Source organism: Nomascus leucogenys, chromosome 23, assembly GCF_006542625.1.
Source record: "Nomascus leucogenys isolate Asia chromosome 23, Asia_NLE_v1, whole genome shotgun sequence".
NCBI lineage: Eukaryota > Metazoa > Chordata > Mammalia > Primates > Hylobatidae > Nomascus > Nomascus leucogenys.
Window position 1 is genome coordinate 34,319,883 of NC_044403.1, and position 15,501 is coordinate 34,335,383.

General features: G+C 61.0%; 1 protein-coding gene across 11 annotated transcripts; it reads left to right on the plus strand.

Moving 5' to 3' along the window:
• The first annotated feature begins 164 nt into the window (after positions 1–164).
• PUF60 (poly(U) binding splicing factor 60) lies at positions 165–15,051 on the plus strand. 11 transcript variants are annotated; one of them, XM_004090825.3, is made up of 12 exons: positions 165–2,272; positions 7,129–7,215; positions 9,502–9,597; positions 9,729–9,818; positions 10,714–10,764; positions 12,896–13,057; positions 13,145–13,237; positions 13,355–13,568; positions 13,647–13,837; positions 13,965–14,100; positions 14,285–14,520; positions 14,609–15,051. In XM_004090825.3, exons 1-12 carry the CDS (start codon positions 2,249–2,251, stop codon positions 14,906–14,908), a joined length of 1,680 nt encoding a protein of 559 aa, XP_004090873.1. In that variant the 5' UTR covers positions 165–2,248; the 3' UTR covers positions 14,909–15,051. The 11 variants fall into 11 exon arrangements, with proteins under 11 accessions (XP_004090873.1, XP_004090874.1, XP_030660348.1 ...); XM_012508129.2 differs by having other exon boundaries at positions 2,206–2,272; positions 7,132–7,215; XM_004090827.3 differs by lacking the exon at positions 165–2,272 and adding an exon at positions 2,468–2,567.
• Positions 15,052–15,501: the final 450 nt, after the last annotated feature.

Consider the following 15,501-nt stretch of genomic DNA (forward strand, 5'->3'; position numbering starts at 1 on the left):
CCAGCAATCCTCCCACCTTAGCCTCTCTAGTAGCTAGGAGTACAGGCGTGTGCCACCATGCCCACCTGGTTTTTTAAAATTATTTTTTGTAGAGACGTGGCCTCACTATATTGCTCAAGCTGGTCTTGAACCCCTGGGCCCAAGTGATCCTCCTGCCTCAGCCTCCTGAAGTGCTGGGAAGGCCGGCATGAGCCACTGTGCCTGACCTGGACTTCTCTTTTGACATGCAGTCGTGGTGGCAAGAACACAGGCTCTGGAGCCATTCTACTGCTGCTCCCTGCCTTGTGATGTTGCCCATCAGTAAAAATGGGGATAACAGCTGTATCCATTGCATAGCACTGGGTTGTGAGGATCCCATCAGTCAATGTGTGTAAGAACAGTGCTGGGCACCATGCATCCTGCGTGCACGTTATTGCCAAGGGAAGCTGTCCCCAGAGGGTGGTGCCTGTGGCTTCCCCTGGTGGTGGTGGCAGACCAGCCCCCAGGGGTCTGGAGGGGGTCCCATCCACCCCCTCCATTGTGGAGGCCTTGTGTGCCAGGGCGGTCCTGAGAGCACCCACCTGTGTTACTGCTATTCTGTTTTCCAGCTATCTGGTTCTGTCATTATACATTCTGGAAGACTTCATCTTAAAAGCCTATTGAATTGCTCACTTTCCCCTCACGTTTTATTTCTAAGAGCTCTTTCTCATCCCAAGGTTTCTTTCTCTATAGCCCCCAGTTCCTTTTTATTGACTGTAATATCTCTGAGAATGGCATTTTAGTTTTCATTTTTCTTCGGCTTCCTTTATTGTCTCTGTTCCTTTTGAGTCCCTTTTCTTCTTTCTCAGGTGTCTGGTGATCCTGGGCTGTCCAGTTGCATTTAAGAGTGAGATGCTTTTAGTGGCTGGGGCTTATGACCTGGTGAGCTTCAAGGCCAGGGATCTGGCTGGGCCATTCTACTGGGCAACACTCTGCCCCTAGCTGCCCTGCCAGTCTTTTCTTTTGAGCTAGGAGCTGCTGCAGAGAGGAGCCCTCCTCTCTGAGAAGCCTGATGGCATGCGGTGGTCAGACCCAGCCCAGGGGTGGAGGCAGGGGTAGGACCCAGAGTCTCACTCCCAGGCTTTCAGACAGGGCCTTGCTTGAGCAGGGCCTCAGAGCTCCTCTCCTGGAGTTCACGTCTCTGACACTGCAGTGCCTGCCAGCCCTGGTGGGTAGGGACAGAGGTCTGCGGTTTCCTTTCTGTAGCTGTGCTTTCACCCACGACCCTCAGACACAGGCCTCCATAGCCGGGTGGGCTGGAGTAGCTCTCGCTGTCTGCCTTCCTCCAGCTCTACAATATCCCAGCTCTTTGACCTTGCAGGGTTTGTCTTTATAAAACCCCTTTCCTATAATTTCAGAGGGTTTCAGGAGGCAGGCGGGGAATATTCTGCCCTATTTAAGTAGAGGTGTCTGTATTAAATTCTAAACGTTCCCAGGGTCGAAAGGAGGCCTGCCCGCGATGCCTTGTGGCCTCAGGCAGCTGACAGTGCCTGAGCTTACAGATGTGGCTTCTTCGGATGACCAAGTTGGGGTCTCGGGACTGCGTGCAGCAGATGGCAAACGTCCAGGACAGGCAGCTTTCCCAGCAATACTGATAGACACCTTGGGCCATGAAAGCCAGTTCAGGGACTAAGGGGGCCTGCGGGCTGCGGGCCTAGCGACTGATGTCTGCCAACCTACGGTCATCGGTTCCCTGGAAGGAGAAAAGGCTGCCAATTGAACAAGGCCTCCCGGCCCCAAGGATGTCGCGACGCGGGGACGACGCATCTCACGACGTGAGCCTGAAACGCGGGCCTTTCATCACCTGAGACTCCTCCAGCCCAGGAGGGCCCCGCTCTTTCCCCTGCCTCCTGAGGGAGAGCTTCTGGACGACGCCCGCGACGGCGTTTTCTCCAAAAAAGGCAGAGAAAAGAAGCGTAGCAGTGGCCGCAAGGGCGAGGGGCGGCGAAGGGTACTACGCGCGCCCGCGTCGGCCACGCAGAGAGATACGCCAGACTCGAGTCCCACGGCGCACGCCCCCAGACGCCCAAGGTGCGCGGGCCACGCCCCTCGCCCAGCCAAAAGCACGCCCCTTCCGTCGCCCCTCCCGGGGGCGTTAACCATTCCTCCCCGCCCCGGAAGCGCGTTACTTCCTTCCCCGCGAGAGTTCCGTGCGCTGGCGCCCAGATCGCGCGAGACAGCAGAAGGAGCAAGAGTGGGTGGCGCGCGCGGCGGCCGCGACGGACGCAAGATGGCGACGGCGACCATAGCTCTCGTAAGTGAGCCCCCCATGACCGCGGGCGGCCCTCTGCTTGCGGGGCCGGGTCGTCGGCCCAGCCTGGGCGCGGAGGGCCTCTCAAGAACGCGGCGGTCTTCCCAGGTCCCGCGCGGACTCCCTTGTGTCCGTGGGTCGCGTGAGGCGGGGGCGGGGCGGGCGCGCGCCGGCGGCCGGCTCGCGGCCTCGGCTTCCGGCCTGCGGACCCCAGCTTCCGGCGGGGCGGGGCGGGGGCCTGGGCGCGGCGTGTGGCCCTTGAGGGCGATCCTGGCGGGGTCGCGTTCCTGTCCGCTAGGTCCGGCAAGCGGGGGTCGTCGTCCTCCCTTTGCCGACGGGGGTGTGCGCCGTGGTCAGGACGGAAGCGGGGTCCTGGGGGTGATGCGTGGGCCTTCGGGTTGATGGGATCAGAAGGGGACGGGACCTGTAGAAAGGGGTCTGCAGCTCAGAGCGTGGGGTGTCCTTGGCTCACTACGCCTGCAGCTGTGAATTCGTTCTCCGGTGCTGTACAGGGATCTGGTTATCTCCATTCTCTTGTCTCCGCTTGGGAAGGAAGGACGTGCGCTCTCATCCTACGTGTTTTGAGAAATCCGCATTGTCCCAAGCTCCAGTAGGGAGGATTTGGGGAGGCAGTGGGGAACCAGACAGGCAGTTGGAGGTCTAGTCCCCACCAGAAACCAGTTCCCACCCAGAGTGCCATTTGCTGGGCGCCGTAGGGAGCTGCGTGGGCATCCAGAGGAGTGAGTCGCCCCCTGCTCTACTCAGTGCCCACCTCCCCGGGCAGGGCAGGCGTTATTAACGTAGAGGGAGAACACCCATGCACACAAGACATGCGCGATGAAGTCTGGTCTTTCCTCCTCACTATTTAGCTTATAGGACCTAATCCCCTTTTGGATCTTTCTCAGCCACAGTTTATCCCTGTATTACTTGTCACCCTCCCCCCAGCCCACACCCAGCAGGATGGGATAAGGTCTGTTTGAGAAGACGACTTGGGCAAATGGCTGAAGGCTGGACTGACAGGACCAGGGAGTGTCTTTAGACTGCCACTGCCAGGCCCCCAGCGGGTGGGCTAGTCCCATGTCCCACTGAGGCAGAAACCAGTTCCTAGGGGGAGAGAAGCATTTGCACAAGATACCTAGCTTGTGAGGGCAGCCTAGTGTGTGATTCACAGGGCTGGCTAACTCCACTCTTTCTACCATGTCCTTTCTCTTGAAGCCACAGGAGTAAGTGACCTTTGAGGGGCACTCCAGAGAGAAAGGAGGTAAGGGTTGACGACCTAGTCTGGCAGCAGTCAGAGAGTTGATGGTGAAGGAGGAGGAGGCTCAGAGACAAGGACTGGACACGGGAAGGTGGAGGAGGAGAGTGGATGCATCACTCCCCAAGCACCCGCAGAACAGCGCCCTGTGCTCATGAGGGTTAAATGGGGGCTCAGGTCTGCTGTGGCGTGGTGCCAGATAGGTGGTGTCATTGTTGAGTTGGATGTGGGCCATAACTGACCCCATCAACGGGTTCTCTGTTGGGGTGTTTGTTGCCATCCAAATTCTGTTGGGTTTAATACATGTTTTTTTGTTGTCAGGGTTCAGGCTTGCATCAGACTCCAGGAGTGAGCTGTAGCCTGTAGTCTAACCCATTCCTCTTTTAATCATTGGGATGGAAAGGCTTCTAGAACGGTTATCTGTTCCCCACCGTCCTGGTTGGGCACAGTGATGAGAGCCTGTCCCCTGTCTCATGCTGCTTCAGCTCTCATGGGAGGTTGAATGGAGCAGCTGAACTTGGCTGACAGTGGCCTGGTGGGGAAGGAAGCCAGAAGATGCAGAAGGGCCTCCCCTCCCGTGGGCATGCCTTCTGCCTGGTGGCTGCAGAATGAGGCCGGCTGCCTCTTTGCAGCAAGGGTAGGTCTTCTGGATGCATCTTTTCACTTTGGCGCGTGGCTCCGTTCTTCTCTTCACTAACAGCTGGACCAGCTCTCATTTGGGGTCATCACCCTTGGGGTCCCAGTTGCTTTCTTCTGTAGGCCCCAGCCTGCAATGTCACCTCATAGAGAGGCCCCTGGCTGCCATGGCCTGGCACACCTCATAGCTACTCCTTTCTTATCCTGTGCTTTCTTCGTAGTGCTGGTAAACCACAGAAGTCATCTTTGATTTTGGCATTCTTTGCTGGCAGCTGACACCAGGCTACTGAGAGAGACGTCTTTCTCGTCTCATTTCTGCTGCCTCTGCAGCACTCAGCGTGGAGCCTGGGCATGCAGTAAGCAGTGTTCATTGTGCGAAGGGAACTGACAGATAGAAGGCAGTGTCCTGCAGCCAGCTCTGCCCTGGGTATCTGACACTGGATGTTGTTAACAATACTGATGAGTGCTGGAACCTGTGGCTTGCTTTGCTGCTTTCCATGTGCAGGGACTGCAGGTTGTGGGGTTGGGGGGGTGTCGGGATTTCACTGAATCTTCGCAGTAGCCCTAGGAGACAGGCCGTCCCCATTCGCAGCTGAGGAGCCTGAAGGCTTGAGACCTTGGGACCTTCAGTCATTCGCTCCACATTACTTTTTTTTCTTTTTTTTTTTTGTGTGTGTGAGACAGAGTTTTGCTTTATCGCCCAGGCTGGAGTGCAGTGGGGTGATCCCAGCTCACTGCAACCTCTGCCTCCTGGGTTCAGGCAATTCATGGTAGCACCTCAGCTGCCCAAGTAGCTGGGATTACAGGCGCCCACCACCACGCCCAGCTAATTTTTGTATTTTTGGTAGAGATGGAGTTTCACCATGTTGGCCAGGCTGGTCTCCAACTCCTGACCTCAAGCAATCCACCTGCCTTGGCCTCCCAAAGTGCTGGGATTACAGGCGTGAGCCACTGCGTCTGGCCACATTACTTTAAAAAAACTTTTTTTTCCATAGAGACAGCGTCTTGCTGTGTTGTCCAGGCTGGTCTCAAGTGCTACATCTGTCTCCCAAAGTGCTGGAGTTACAGGTGTGAGCCACCACGCCCAGCCCCTACATTGCTCTTCTTGTTTTCTGTTGGAAATACTCCTCTTCACTCTGGGCTGAGGAAAGGCAATCCCAGAGTTGGCACCCCAGAGCCTCTCTGTTGTGCCGCCCCTCAGAGGGGCTTCCCATCCTTCCAAGCACTGCTGCCTGGTGCTGAGGGGCATCCTGACCATAAAGATGCCATTTTCATTGCCTAAAGATGGCAGTACGTGACTAGTTGCGACTGTAAACACCAATTTCCTCCAAGCTCTCCCAGCGTCTGGTTAGCACAGAACTCTAAGCTCCATGCAGCTGGGAACTTCCATCTGCCAGGAATGGCGTGGGGTGTCCTGTGTAGAATGCACCAGTGGCCCAGCTTTTCCCAGGAAAAAGTGTTTCTGAGCCACATCCCACTGTCAACACTGTTGTGGTTCACTTGTGGGTTAGTGCAGTGATCTGGGGGAGCAGGAAGTTACAAAAGTGCCCCTCATTTCACCCTGTTCATGGGTATCTGGAGACTGGTTGTGAAGTGATCTCTTGCTGTGGGCAGTGAGAGGCAGCCTTGGCTGGGCACGGTGGTCCACGCCTGTAGTACCAGCACTTTGGAGGTTGAGATAGGTGGATTGTTTGAGACCAGCTTGGGCAACATGGAGACCCCCATCTCTACCAAAAATACAATAATTAGCCAGGTGTGGTGGCGCGTGCCTGTGGTCCCAGGAGGCAGAGGTTGCAGTGAGCCGTGGTTGCACCACCGCACTCCAGTCTGGGCAACAGAGGCAGACCCTGTCTCAGAAAAAAAAAAAAAGAGGCAGCCTCTGCTCTGGCTGTGCATGCGGTGGGAGGGGCCCTTGTTTCCTTTCACTCTCTCCGGGGTGCAGTGTCTAGGCAGCGTGGGGCTGAGTTGGGCAGCTAGAGCACACCCATGTCGGCAGCATCGGGAGCAGCTCCAGGCACAGGCTGGGTTGGCCTTCCCCAGTGCAGCTGGGCTGGTGGTGGTGCTCCTTCCCTGGAGGCTGCAGGACCTGGGACACTCTGGTGGGTCAGCCCAGCCTCTGGCTTTGCACACATGGCTCCAAGGGTGGGCACACTGATCTCTTCTGTCTTTAGATATTGTGGGTCTCCTCCTTGAGCTGGGAGCGGGGTGACTGCATGCTGCCTTGGTTCTCGTTGTGCAGCCTCTGAGAAGGTAGAGTAGGTCTCAAGGCCCTTCCACCATCTCCTGCCCGTGGCCTGTCCTTGCCCTGCCATCCCTCAAGACCACTGTGGAGCTGCTCCTCCTTCCTGTGCCCCCTCAGGTGTGGGTCTTACCGAGTGCAGAGGGCCAAGCTCTTGGCCATCCTCCTGCGAGACAGCTCTGGATGGTTCTGTTGCCAGGGAAGGGAGGCCTGCGCATCCAGACCCCTGCCCACCATGCTGCTTAAAAGTGCCTTCAGGAGAGAACTGGGACCTGGGCTTGGCCAGAGCCTGTGGAAGGCACTGGGGCTGGGGCTGAGTTGTGGGCTGGCCAAGGTGTGTACAGGTTGCCAGGAAGGCACCTGCCTCAGGAGGGCATGGGGGACACCCAGCCGGTTCCTTTGGCTGTCCAGCCTGCCGGCAGGAGAGGATGTCTTTCTTTGGCCTGGGGCAGGAGCACAGCTCTCTCTACTCTCCTCCCCGTCCCCACTGGGACTCGCTGGCAGCCCTGGCCCAGCCCAGGCTCTGCTCTGCTTCTGACCAGGTCCCTGGGCATGCTGATGGGTGTGAAGAGAGGGCAGTTTGGGCTGCAGGGGTCGTGTCAGGAATGCCTCCCTGCCCGGCCTCCCTTGCTTATCTGTGAGGAGCTCAGCCCTTAGCTCGGGAGGAGAGCAGGCCTGGGCGGTGGGGTGGTGTGCCTGTCCATTACAACATCTCCTTCCTGCCTGCAGCAGGTCAATGGCCAACAAGGAGGGGGGTCCGAGCCGGCGGCGGCGGCGGCAGTGGTGGCAGCGGGAGACAAATGGAAACCTCCACAGGTACTGACCTTAAGCATCCTCTCCCTCAGGCCCTCCCGCCTGCCCGCCCGCCCGCCTGCCTGTGCGTCCCTGGGCCCAGAGAGGGCTGGCTGGGGGTGGGGCGGGAGGAACCTCAGGAACCCTTTCTGCCTCTGGGCAGACAACTGCCTTCAGGACCACGGCCCTCTCCCTGTGCCAGCCCTGCACCTTCCCCACCCAGCCACTGAGCTGGCCTTTGCCCTCTGCATCTGCCCTGCTCCAAGCACCAGGCGGGGGCTGTTGACAATCTGGCTGGGCGGGGACGCCGGGGCCTGGAGCTCAGGGGTTCTTAGGCATCAGCGTCTTGCAGGAAGGGTGGGCCAAGGTTTCCAGAACGTGCAGCGCTTTAGGAGCCAGAAGTACAGATTTCATTTCAGACCTCTGTGTTTTAATTTAAACAAAACAATGAAGCAATGCGCAAATCAAAGCACAGGTCTGGCTGGGACTCAGCCCTCCCCATCTTTTTTCGGCCCCAGGCTCCAGAGTGGGTGCGGGTGGGTCTTGGTCTGTTCGATGGCCCAGCCTTGGGAGCAGATCCTCTCGGAGGTGGAGCTGGGCCTGTGGCTGGGTAGTGGGTTCTTTGTGCTTCTCCATGGTAGCGCCTGCCTCCAGAGCATTCCAGCGGGGCCTCAGCAAGGTGGCCTGGCGGCCTCTTGGGGCTGGGCCCTCCTCTTGGTTCCCCAGGCACACTCAGGGGGTGGGACTGGGACATGGTATGCAGCCTGGATCCTGGGAGATGTGGGGGCTGGTGCTCCCTGGCCCTTGGCTGGCGCCCAGTCGGCCATTGGTTGGTGGGAGAAGGGCCTTTTGTTTACCAAGACAAAGAGGAGATTGAAAAGTGTCTGGGGGCTGAGGGGGTTGGCATTGATTACCATGGTGACAGCCTGCTCTCAAGTCCCAGCCTCTGGCTCTTGGGCCCTCTTTCCCACTAAGGAGGAATGGGCTTGGGGCCAGCTGTGAGGGTGGTGAGGACAGGCCTAGTGTGAGCCGGACTGGGGCACCTGGTGCCACCCACAGCCAGCCTTTGACCTTCAGGGACTGGTTGGGACTCTAGTTGCCTGGGGAGGGGTCTCCAGGGCTTCCTGCCCTTTGAGTCTGGGCCACTATCCTAGCACTTGGCAGGCAGGAGGGGGTTTTGGGGGCTTGAGCCAGCCTGTCCCTTCCTGCCTCCTGTGTCCCTCTGTCCTTGCTCATCCCTTCTGTGCTGGGGACCCTTCTCTCTTCTCTGCTGTCCCTCAAGGCTGTGTCTGGAAGTCTGGGAGGGCCCGGTTGGTGGGCCAGTGATCTTTGTGCTTGCTGAGCTGGAGGACAGGTGCAGGCATGCTGTCTGCCCACCCCACACTCTGATGGGCCTGCTGGCCATGCCTCCCTGCTCACACAGCTGCGTTCTTCCCTCTGCAAAAAGCTTAGGGATGGATTTTGACAGAAGGGACGTAAACATAATCCTGGTTGGCATCAGCTTGGGTCTGCAGTGGCTGTGACTGCCCAAGGGCTCTTGGTCCCCAGCCCACCTGGCTAGGGTGCCAGTGGGTCTGCTCCTGGCTTCTCCCAGTGGGCCAGGTACAGCCCATGCAAGAGTGTGTGGAAGTGAGCTGGAGCCCTCTGCAGGGCTCGTGTGGCCCGAGAGAGGCCTGTGTTCTCTGGGAGGTGTGCACAGTGCCTGCAGGGACCGGGGGGGAAGCACTGTTGGGAGAGAGGCCCTTGTATTTGCTCCTTGGTTGGGCCCCTTGAAACTCCAGGGTAGCTGAGCCTGTGTCTGTGGCAGGGACTGCGAGGAGGAGCCTGGGAGCAAGGAGTCCCAGAACGTCCAGAGAGCCGTGGCCCTTTTCTCCTGCCTTGGAGGACAGCTGAGGCTGGCTCTCCTGCAGGGCATGTGATAGCAGCTCTGGGGTCAGACTGACAACAAGGGGCTGGACCCCTTTCCTGCCTCCAGCTGTTTATCTTGGTGGTTCCCGAGGAGGCCACTGTGGCCTGGGCCCCACAACTGCTCGGGTTGGCCCAGGGCCTCCAGGGCACCTGCCTGCCTCATTCTGTGTTCTACCCCATGGGTCCCGGGGGAGACAGTGGCCTGGGCTGGGGACAGCAATGTCAGAAGGGCTGGCCTCAGGCCAGGCAGGGGACAGTCTGTGCTAGGGTCCTGTCTCTCTGGGAAGGGGCTGGGCCAGAGCCCATGTGCAGTGTTTGGGAGACAGGTGGGGTGGCACTCCTGGGGCCGCGTGAAGGAGAACTTGAACTTGCTGCTGACGGATTCCCCTGCTCCCCTACCAGGGCACAGACTCCATCAAGATGGAGAACGGGCAGAGCACAGCCGCCAAGCTGGGGCTGCCTCCTCTGACGCCCGAGCAGCAGGAGGCCCTTCAGAAGGTGAGCACGGACCTCCCAGGGCACTGCAGGTGTGGGACAGTCAACTGGGGGCAGGGGCAGGGGCAGGGTGTGGGGCAGGCCTGTCTCCCATGGGCTGGGCCCCCAGTGCTCCTCACTGCCGCCTCTCTCAGGCCAAGAAGTACGCCATGGAGCAGAGCATCAAGAGCGTGCTGGTGAAGCAGACCATCGCGCACCAGCAGCAGCAGCTCACCAACCTGCAGGTGAGCCCCGGCCAGAGCCTCCACCGCCCTCCCCACCACCGCCACCATCTCCTCCTCTTCACGCTCTTCCTCCTCCGGTGCCTGCGGCCGTCCCCGCAAGCTGTTACAGTGCTCCGATTCTCAAAGACTCATGCTCGGGACCCCCGGGGTCCTCTCTGAGGCACGAGTGGCCCAGCCTTTCCCACCTGTTGCTCGCTGGAGCCCCTAAAGCACCGCAGCCCCTTTCTTGGCTGCTTGGCTATAGCTCTACCCTTTTCCCCTTCCTGGTCTTCACACTGTGGCCTCTGGTCTCTCCCCTGCTCCCTGCCCCAGCTGTGCACAGCCGATGGTGGCAGCGTGCAGGGTGTGGGCCTCCCTGCCCCCGTGGCCTGGATAAGACTGCTCAGGCCCTCACCCCTGCAGTGAGTCCAGACCACCTGGGCTCAGCCCCAGGACTGAGGGGACAGTCTGGAGGCACCTCCCCTGGGGCCCTGCTCTAGGCCTGTGGCCGGAGGCTGCGATACCTTTGTGGGAAGAGGCCGGTGTGAGGCCAACAGGTTCCTGGGCCTCGAGCCTCACCCCCCCCCCGCCCCCGCCCAGCCCTCAGACATTCACGCTGCCAGGAGATGTCCTGGCCGTTCACTGTGCTCCACTGCCCTCCTCCCTCCCTCCCTTCCTCCCTCCCTCCCTTCCTTTCTGCCCCAGCCGGCCGGCCCAGCTGCAAGGCTGCAGGGCGGGGCACATGGGGCGCTGCGGCCCCCCTGGGCAGGTGCCGGCGGCCGGCAGTGTGGGAAGGCAGGCGGCCTCCCTGGCAGGGCGGGGACTCCGGGCCTTGCCGCTGTCTGCGTGAGGTGTTGACGAGAGCGGGAGACTGCTCGGCTCCAACAGACTGAACTCTGTCTTTACTGTCTTTCAGATGGCAGCAGTGACAATGGGCTTTGGAGATCCTCTCTCACCTTTGCAATCGGTCAATAGAAATGCTCACTTCTTCCGGGGCTCATGTCCTTAGTCAGGGCTAGAGGGGGGCAGTGCAGCCCACGTGCTGGGGACCTTGCTCCCCTGGCCGGCCCTGCCCGCCAGCTCTGGACGAGCGCAGCAGAGCGCCAGGCGTGGTGGGGCCAGTGGTGTGGGCACCCACCCGGGACCGCCCCTGGGGAGGCCTCCATCTGCTCTGAGGGCCCACCTTAAAACTAATCGGCCAGGTAACTGCGGAGGGCAGCCGGCCAGGGCGGGTAGCTGCCGGCACCAGGCCCGTCTGCGCCCACGCCGCCTGCACGCACGGGGTGCGCCCACGGCCTCCAGCCCCGTCAGTCTCCAGGCTGCCTGGCTCTTGGGTTGGGGTCAGGCCCCTGAGGAGAGAGGGGTCCTAACTCATGGCCCCATCAGACCCTGGAGGGAGGATGGTTGGATGGGGTGGGGGTGGGGGGACCCAAGCAAGCAAGGGAAGGGCGAGCAGGGCCTTGTGCCTGGCTATCAGCAAGGGGCAGAGGCCACGCAGCCAGGGCGGAGGAGGCAGGGGCCACGGCTATGGCCTTGGCTGTGGTTGGCAGAGGAGTCTGGGAAGGAGGTGCCCCTCCCTTCCCCCAGAGGCAGGCTCAGGAGGAGGCCAGGTCCCATCTCGGGGATCCTGAGGGGAAGATGTGGCCCCTTCTCTGGGAGCCTCTGTTCAGAGGGGTCATCCCTGTGTGTGGCTCCCATGGGGCACCACACGCCTCATTCTCTCTGGGAAGCATCTGAATGGGAGCCCGGGCTGGGGGTCTGGTCAGGGAGAGAGCTCTTGGCCCGCCTGGGGGTGGGGCCCCACACTGAAAAGGAGATACGGCCCTGTCTTGGGGGAACCATGACCTGAGGGACAGGCCTGGTCTCGTGTCTGGGGAGCTTGCTGAGTGAGGGGGATGTGATTCCACCTTTGGGGGGGCCTTGCTCTGAGTGGGGAGCCTGAGGTCTGTCAGGGGGCCCAGTTTGAGGAGAACACAGTCTTGTTTTCAGGGAATGCCTAGTTTGAAGGAAGATGTCTCATGTTGGGAAGTCCCTTAATGTGGAGAGATGCTTCCAGGCCCCTCTCCACAGGATGGGGAGGTTAGGCCTGCATTAGGCCAGCTGATGTCTAAAGAGGGAAACTGGTTTCTGGCCACAAGGCGTTTTGTGGAGAGGGGCAGGGCCTGGCTCCAGCTGTCTGCTTTGCCTGCCCTGGCCCACAGTCTCCCTGTGGCCCACTGCGTGTGGCTCTGGAAGTCCTGTGCCTGGCACATCTCCTGTGAGGTGGCAGGGGCGAGAACCCATCCCTGAGGGTGTGGGGAGGTCCCTCAGCGCAATAGCCAAGCTCACAGCCAAGGCCCTGGACCGGCCAGGCCTGTCACCAGCTCTAAGGAGCCTGGGGGCTTCTCGTAGGGTCTCTGCTACCTCATGGTGCCCCCGGGGGCCAGGCCAGTGGTCTCACCTGGGCCCGCTCTCTCGGCTGCGGGCACGGGCTCCAGGCAGCTCCTTTGTGAGGAGTTGCAGGGCACTGGGAAGGCACAGCATGAGCCCCCACCTGAGTTGGCCCCGCATGAGCAGCTGCTCCTCGTTCTCTCTTCACGGAGCCCCCATCTGGCTCCTCAGCTCCTCCCCTGGGGTCTCTTCTGGGCAGTGGCTGCCCTGTCTTCTGACCTCCTCTCTTCTGGCCACCAAACCAGTGGGTCCCTCCAGCTTGGTTGGCTCCTCCTTCCCTCTTCTGTCGTGGTCCTTGGCTGGGACAGTGGGAGGATCTCCCAGCCCAGCCTGGGATACCTGGCCCCCAGACTGGAGGGGTGGTCTGGGTGGGAGGGCGCACAGCCCTGCCTCCTGACCATCTGTTGGCTTTGCTGCCGCAGTCTGCCTGGGACCTTGGCGGGCTGGGGTGCGTCCTGTCCTGCTGCTGGGCCTGGCCTTCCTTCTTTGGGTGGCGGGGTCCTGCGACCCCCACACCCTGACTGCAGGGATGGAGCCCGCACCTCCCTGTCATGTGGGGAGCCCTCCCCACAGCAGGGCTGAGTGGGTGGGCCAGGAGGGGAGTGGGCTGCCCAGCCTCCTGCCGCCCCTGACGAGCCAGCGGTTCTCTCCCCTCTGTCCTGCTGCAGATGGCGGCTCAGCGGCAGCGGGCGCTGGCCATCATGTGCCGCGTCTATGTGGGCTCCATCTACTACGAGCTGGGGGAGGACACCATCCGCCAGGCCTTTGCCCCCTTTGGCCCCATCAAGAGCATCGACATGTCCTGGGACTCCGTCACCATGAAGCACAAGGTCAGCAGGCTTGGTCCACCCCGGCCACTTTGGGCTTGCCCCCACCCCTGGGCTCACGCAGCCTGACAGGTGTGTCCCTGTGTCTAGGGCTTTGCCTTCGTGGAGTATGAGGTCCCCGAAGCTGCACAGCTGGCCTTGGAGCAGATGAACTCGGTGATGCTGGGGGGCAGGAACATCAAGGTGAGGCAGGGAGCCAAGGCCTTGTTCCCGCAGGCGTGCAGGGCTGCCCCTCCACAGAAGCCTTTTGTGGCCGGGCCTGGGTTGACCGGTCTTTCCATATTGCCGCCTCTTCCCCAGGTGGGCAGACCCAGCAACATAGGGCAGGCCCAGCCCATCATAGACCAGCTGGCTGAGGAGGCACGGGCCTTCAACCGCATCTACGTGGCCTCTGTGCACCAGGACCTCTCAGACGATGACATCAAGAGTGTGTTTGAGGCCTTTGGCAAGATCAAGTCTTGCACACTGGCCCGGGACCCCACAACTGGCAAGCACAAGGGCTACGGCTTCATTGGTGAGCTGGGGCGGCTGAACGGGACGGGGGCCACCTGAGGCTGGGGCTGGCCCTGCTCACTGCTGCTCCTGCCCACAGAGTACGAGAAGGCCCAGTCGTCCCAAGATGCTGTGTCCTCCATGAACCTCTTTGACCTGGGTGGCCAGTACTTGCGGGTGGGCAAGGCCGTCACACCACCCATGCCCCTACTCACACCAGCCACGCCTGGAGGCCTCCCACCTGCCGCTGCTGTGGCAGCTGCTGCAGCCACTGCCAAGATCACAGCTCAGGTGAGGGCCCACACAGTTGTGTCAGCTTGAGGGTGGGCAGGCCGGCCCCTGATTCCTTGGAGACTGATCCAAGGTGGTCTTGAGTAGCCAGACCAGGGACTGAGCACGGTGACCTTTTGGGTTGCAGGAAGCAGTGGCCGGAGCAGCGGTGCTGGGTACTCTGGGCACACCTGGACTGGTGTCCCCAGCACTGACCCTGGCCCAGCCCCTGGGCACTTTGCCCCAGGCTGTCATGGCTGCCCAGGCACCTGGAGTCATCACAGGTGAGTCTAAGTGGTACCAGATCCTCTCCTCTCCTGTCCTGGCATCTCTAGGCTCGCTGCCCTCAGCTGCCTGGCCCTGTTGGTCTGGGCACAACCCTCTGAGCCCAGGGCAAGCCAGCTCTGTGCCTTTCTGGGAAGGGGGGTGGTAGGGAGTGACTGATGGACCTGGTTGATTTTCCTGCAGGTGTGACCCCAGCACGTCCTCCTATCCCGGTCACCATCCCCTCGGTGGGAGTGGTGAACCCCATCCTCGCCAGCCCTCCGACGCTGGGTCTCCTGGAGCCCAAGAAGGAGAAGGAAGAAGAGGAGCTGTTTCCCGAGTCAGAGCGGCCAGAGATGCTGAGCGAGCAGGAGCACATGAGCATCTCGGGCAGCAGCGCCCGCCACATGGTGATGCAGAAGCTGCTCCGCAAGCAGGAGGTAGGCAGAGGGGCGGGGTGGTGGTGGGGGAAGGTAGGGGGGCGGGGCCGCAGTGCTCAGCTGTCTTCCCCTCGGCCCTGCCCCACAGTCTACAGTGATGGTTCTGCGCAACATGGTGGACCCCAAGGACATCGATGATGACCTGGAAGGGGAGGTGACAGAGGAGTGTGGCAAGTTCGGGGCCGTGAACCGCGTCATCATCTACCAAGAGAAACAAGGCGAGGAGGAGGATGCGGAAATCATTGTCAAGATCTTTGTGGAGTTTTCCATAGCCTCCGAGACTCATAAGGCCATCCAGGCCCTCAATGGCCGCTGGTTTGCTGGCCGCAAGGTGGTGGCTGAAGTGTACGACCAGGAGCGTTTTGATAACAGTGACCTCTCTGCGTGACAGTGGCCCCTCTCCCCGGACTTGCACTTGTTCCTTGTTTCCTCTGGGTTTTATAGTGATACAGTGGTGTCCCCGGGGCCAGGTGCGCTCTGCACAGCCCAGCCTATAGTGCGGATAAAGGTGCGGATGCTACTGGCCCTGAACGTCCGTGTGTCTGCCGTCGGTCCTGTCACCCATCCTGGGCGTGTGTCCTTAGGGGGTCTAGGGTGAGGAAGCAGGGGTTGGGAGGGGTCTCTGGACCTGCTTCGTGTTGGCAGGAGGGGCCCGCCGTGGGCGAGACCTGGGCAGGGGGTTGGTGCCCCGAGCTCCGTCCCGCGCTTGGCGGCGGCTGGCTGGGCGGGGCAGCCTGGGGCGCTCGGCTTTCGGGCGCGGGCTCGCAGCCGTCTCCGCAGGGTGATGCTAAGAGAAGGCTGGGCCCCGGGACACCGCGACCCACTGGACAGCGCGCACTGCCAGTGCTTTTGTGCTGCAGAGCCAGCCGGCCGTCCAAGGCGAGGGAGTGGGCGGGTGGGCGTGGTCGTTTCCCGGGAGGAGGACGTGTGTCGACATTCGTGGCCAAGTGCCGCGGGGCCAGGGCCGGGCTGGAGGGCGGA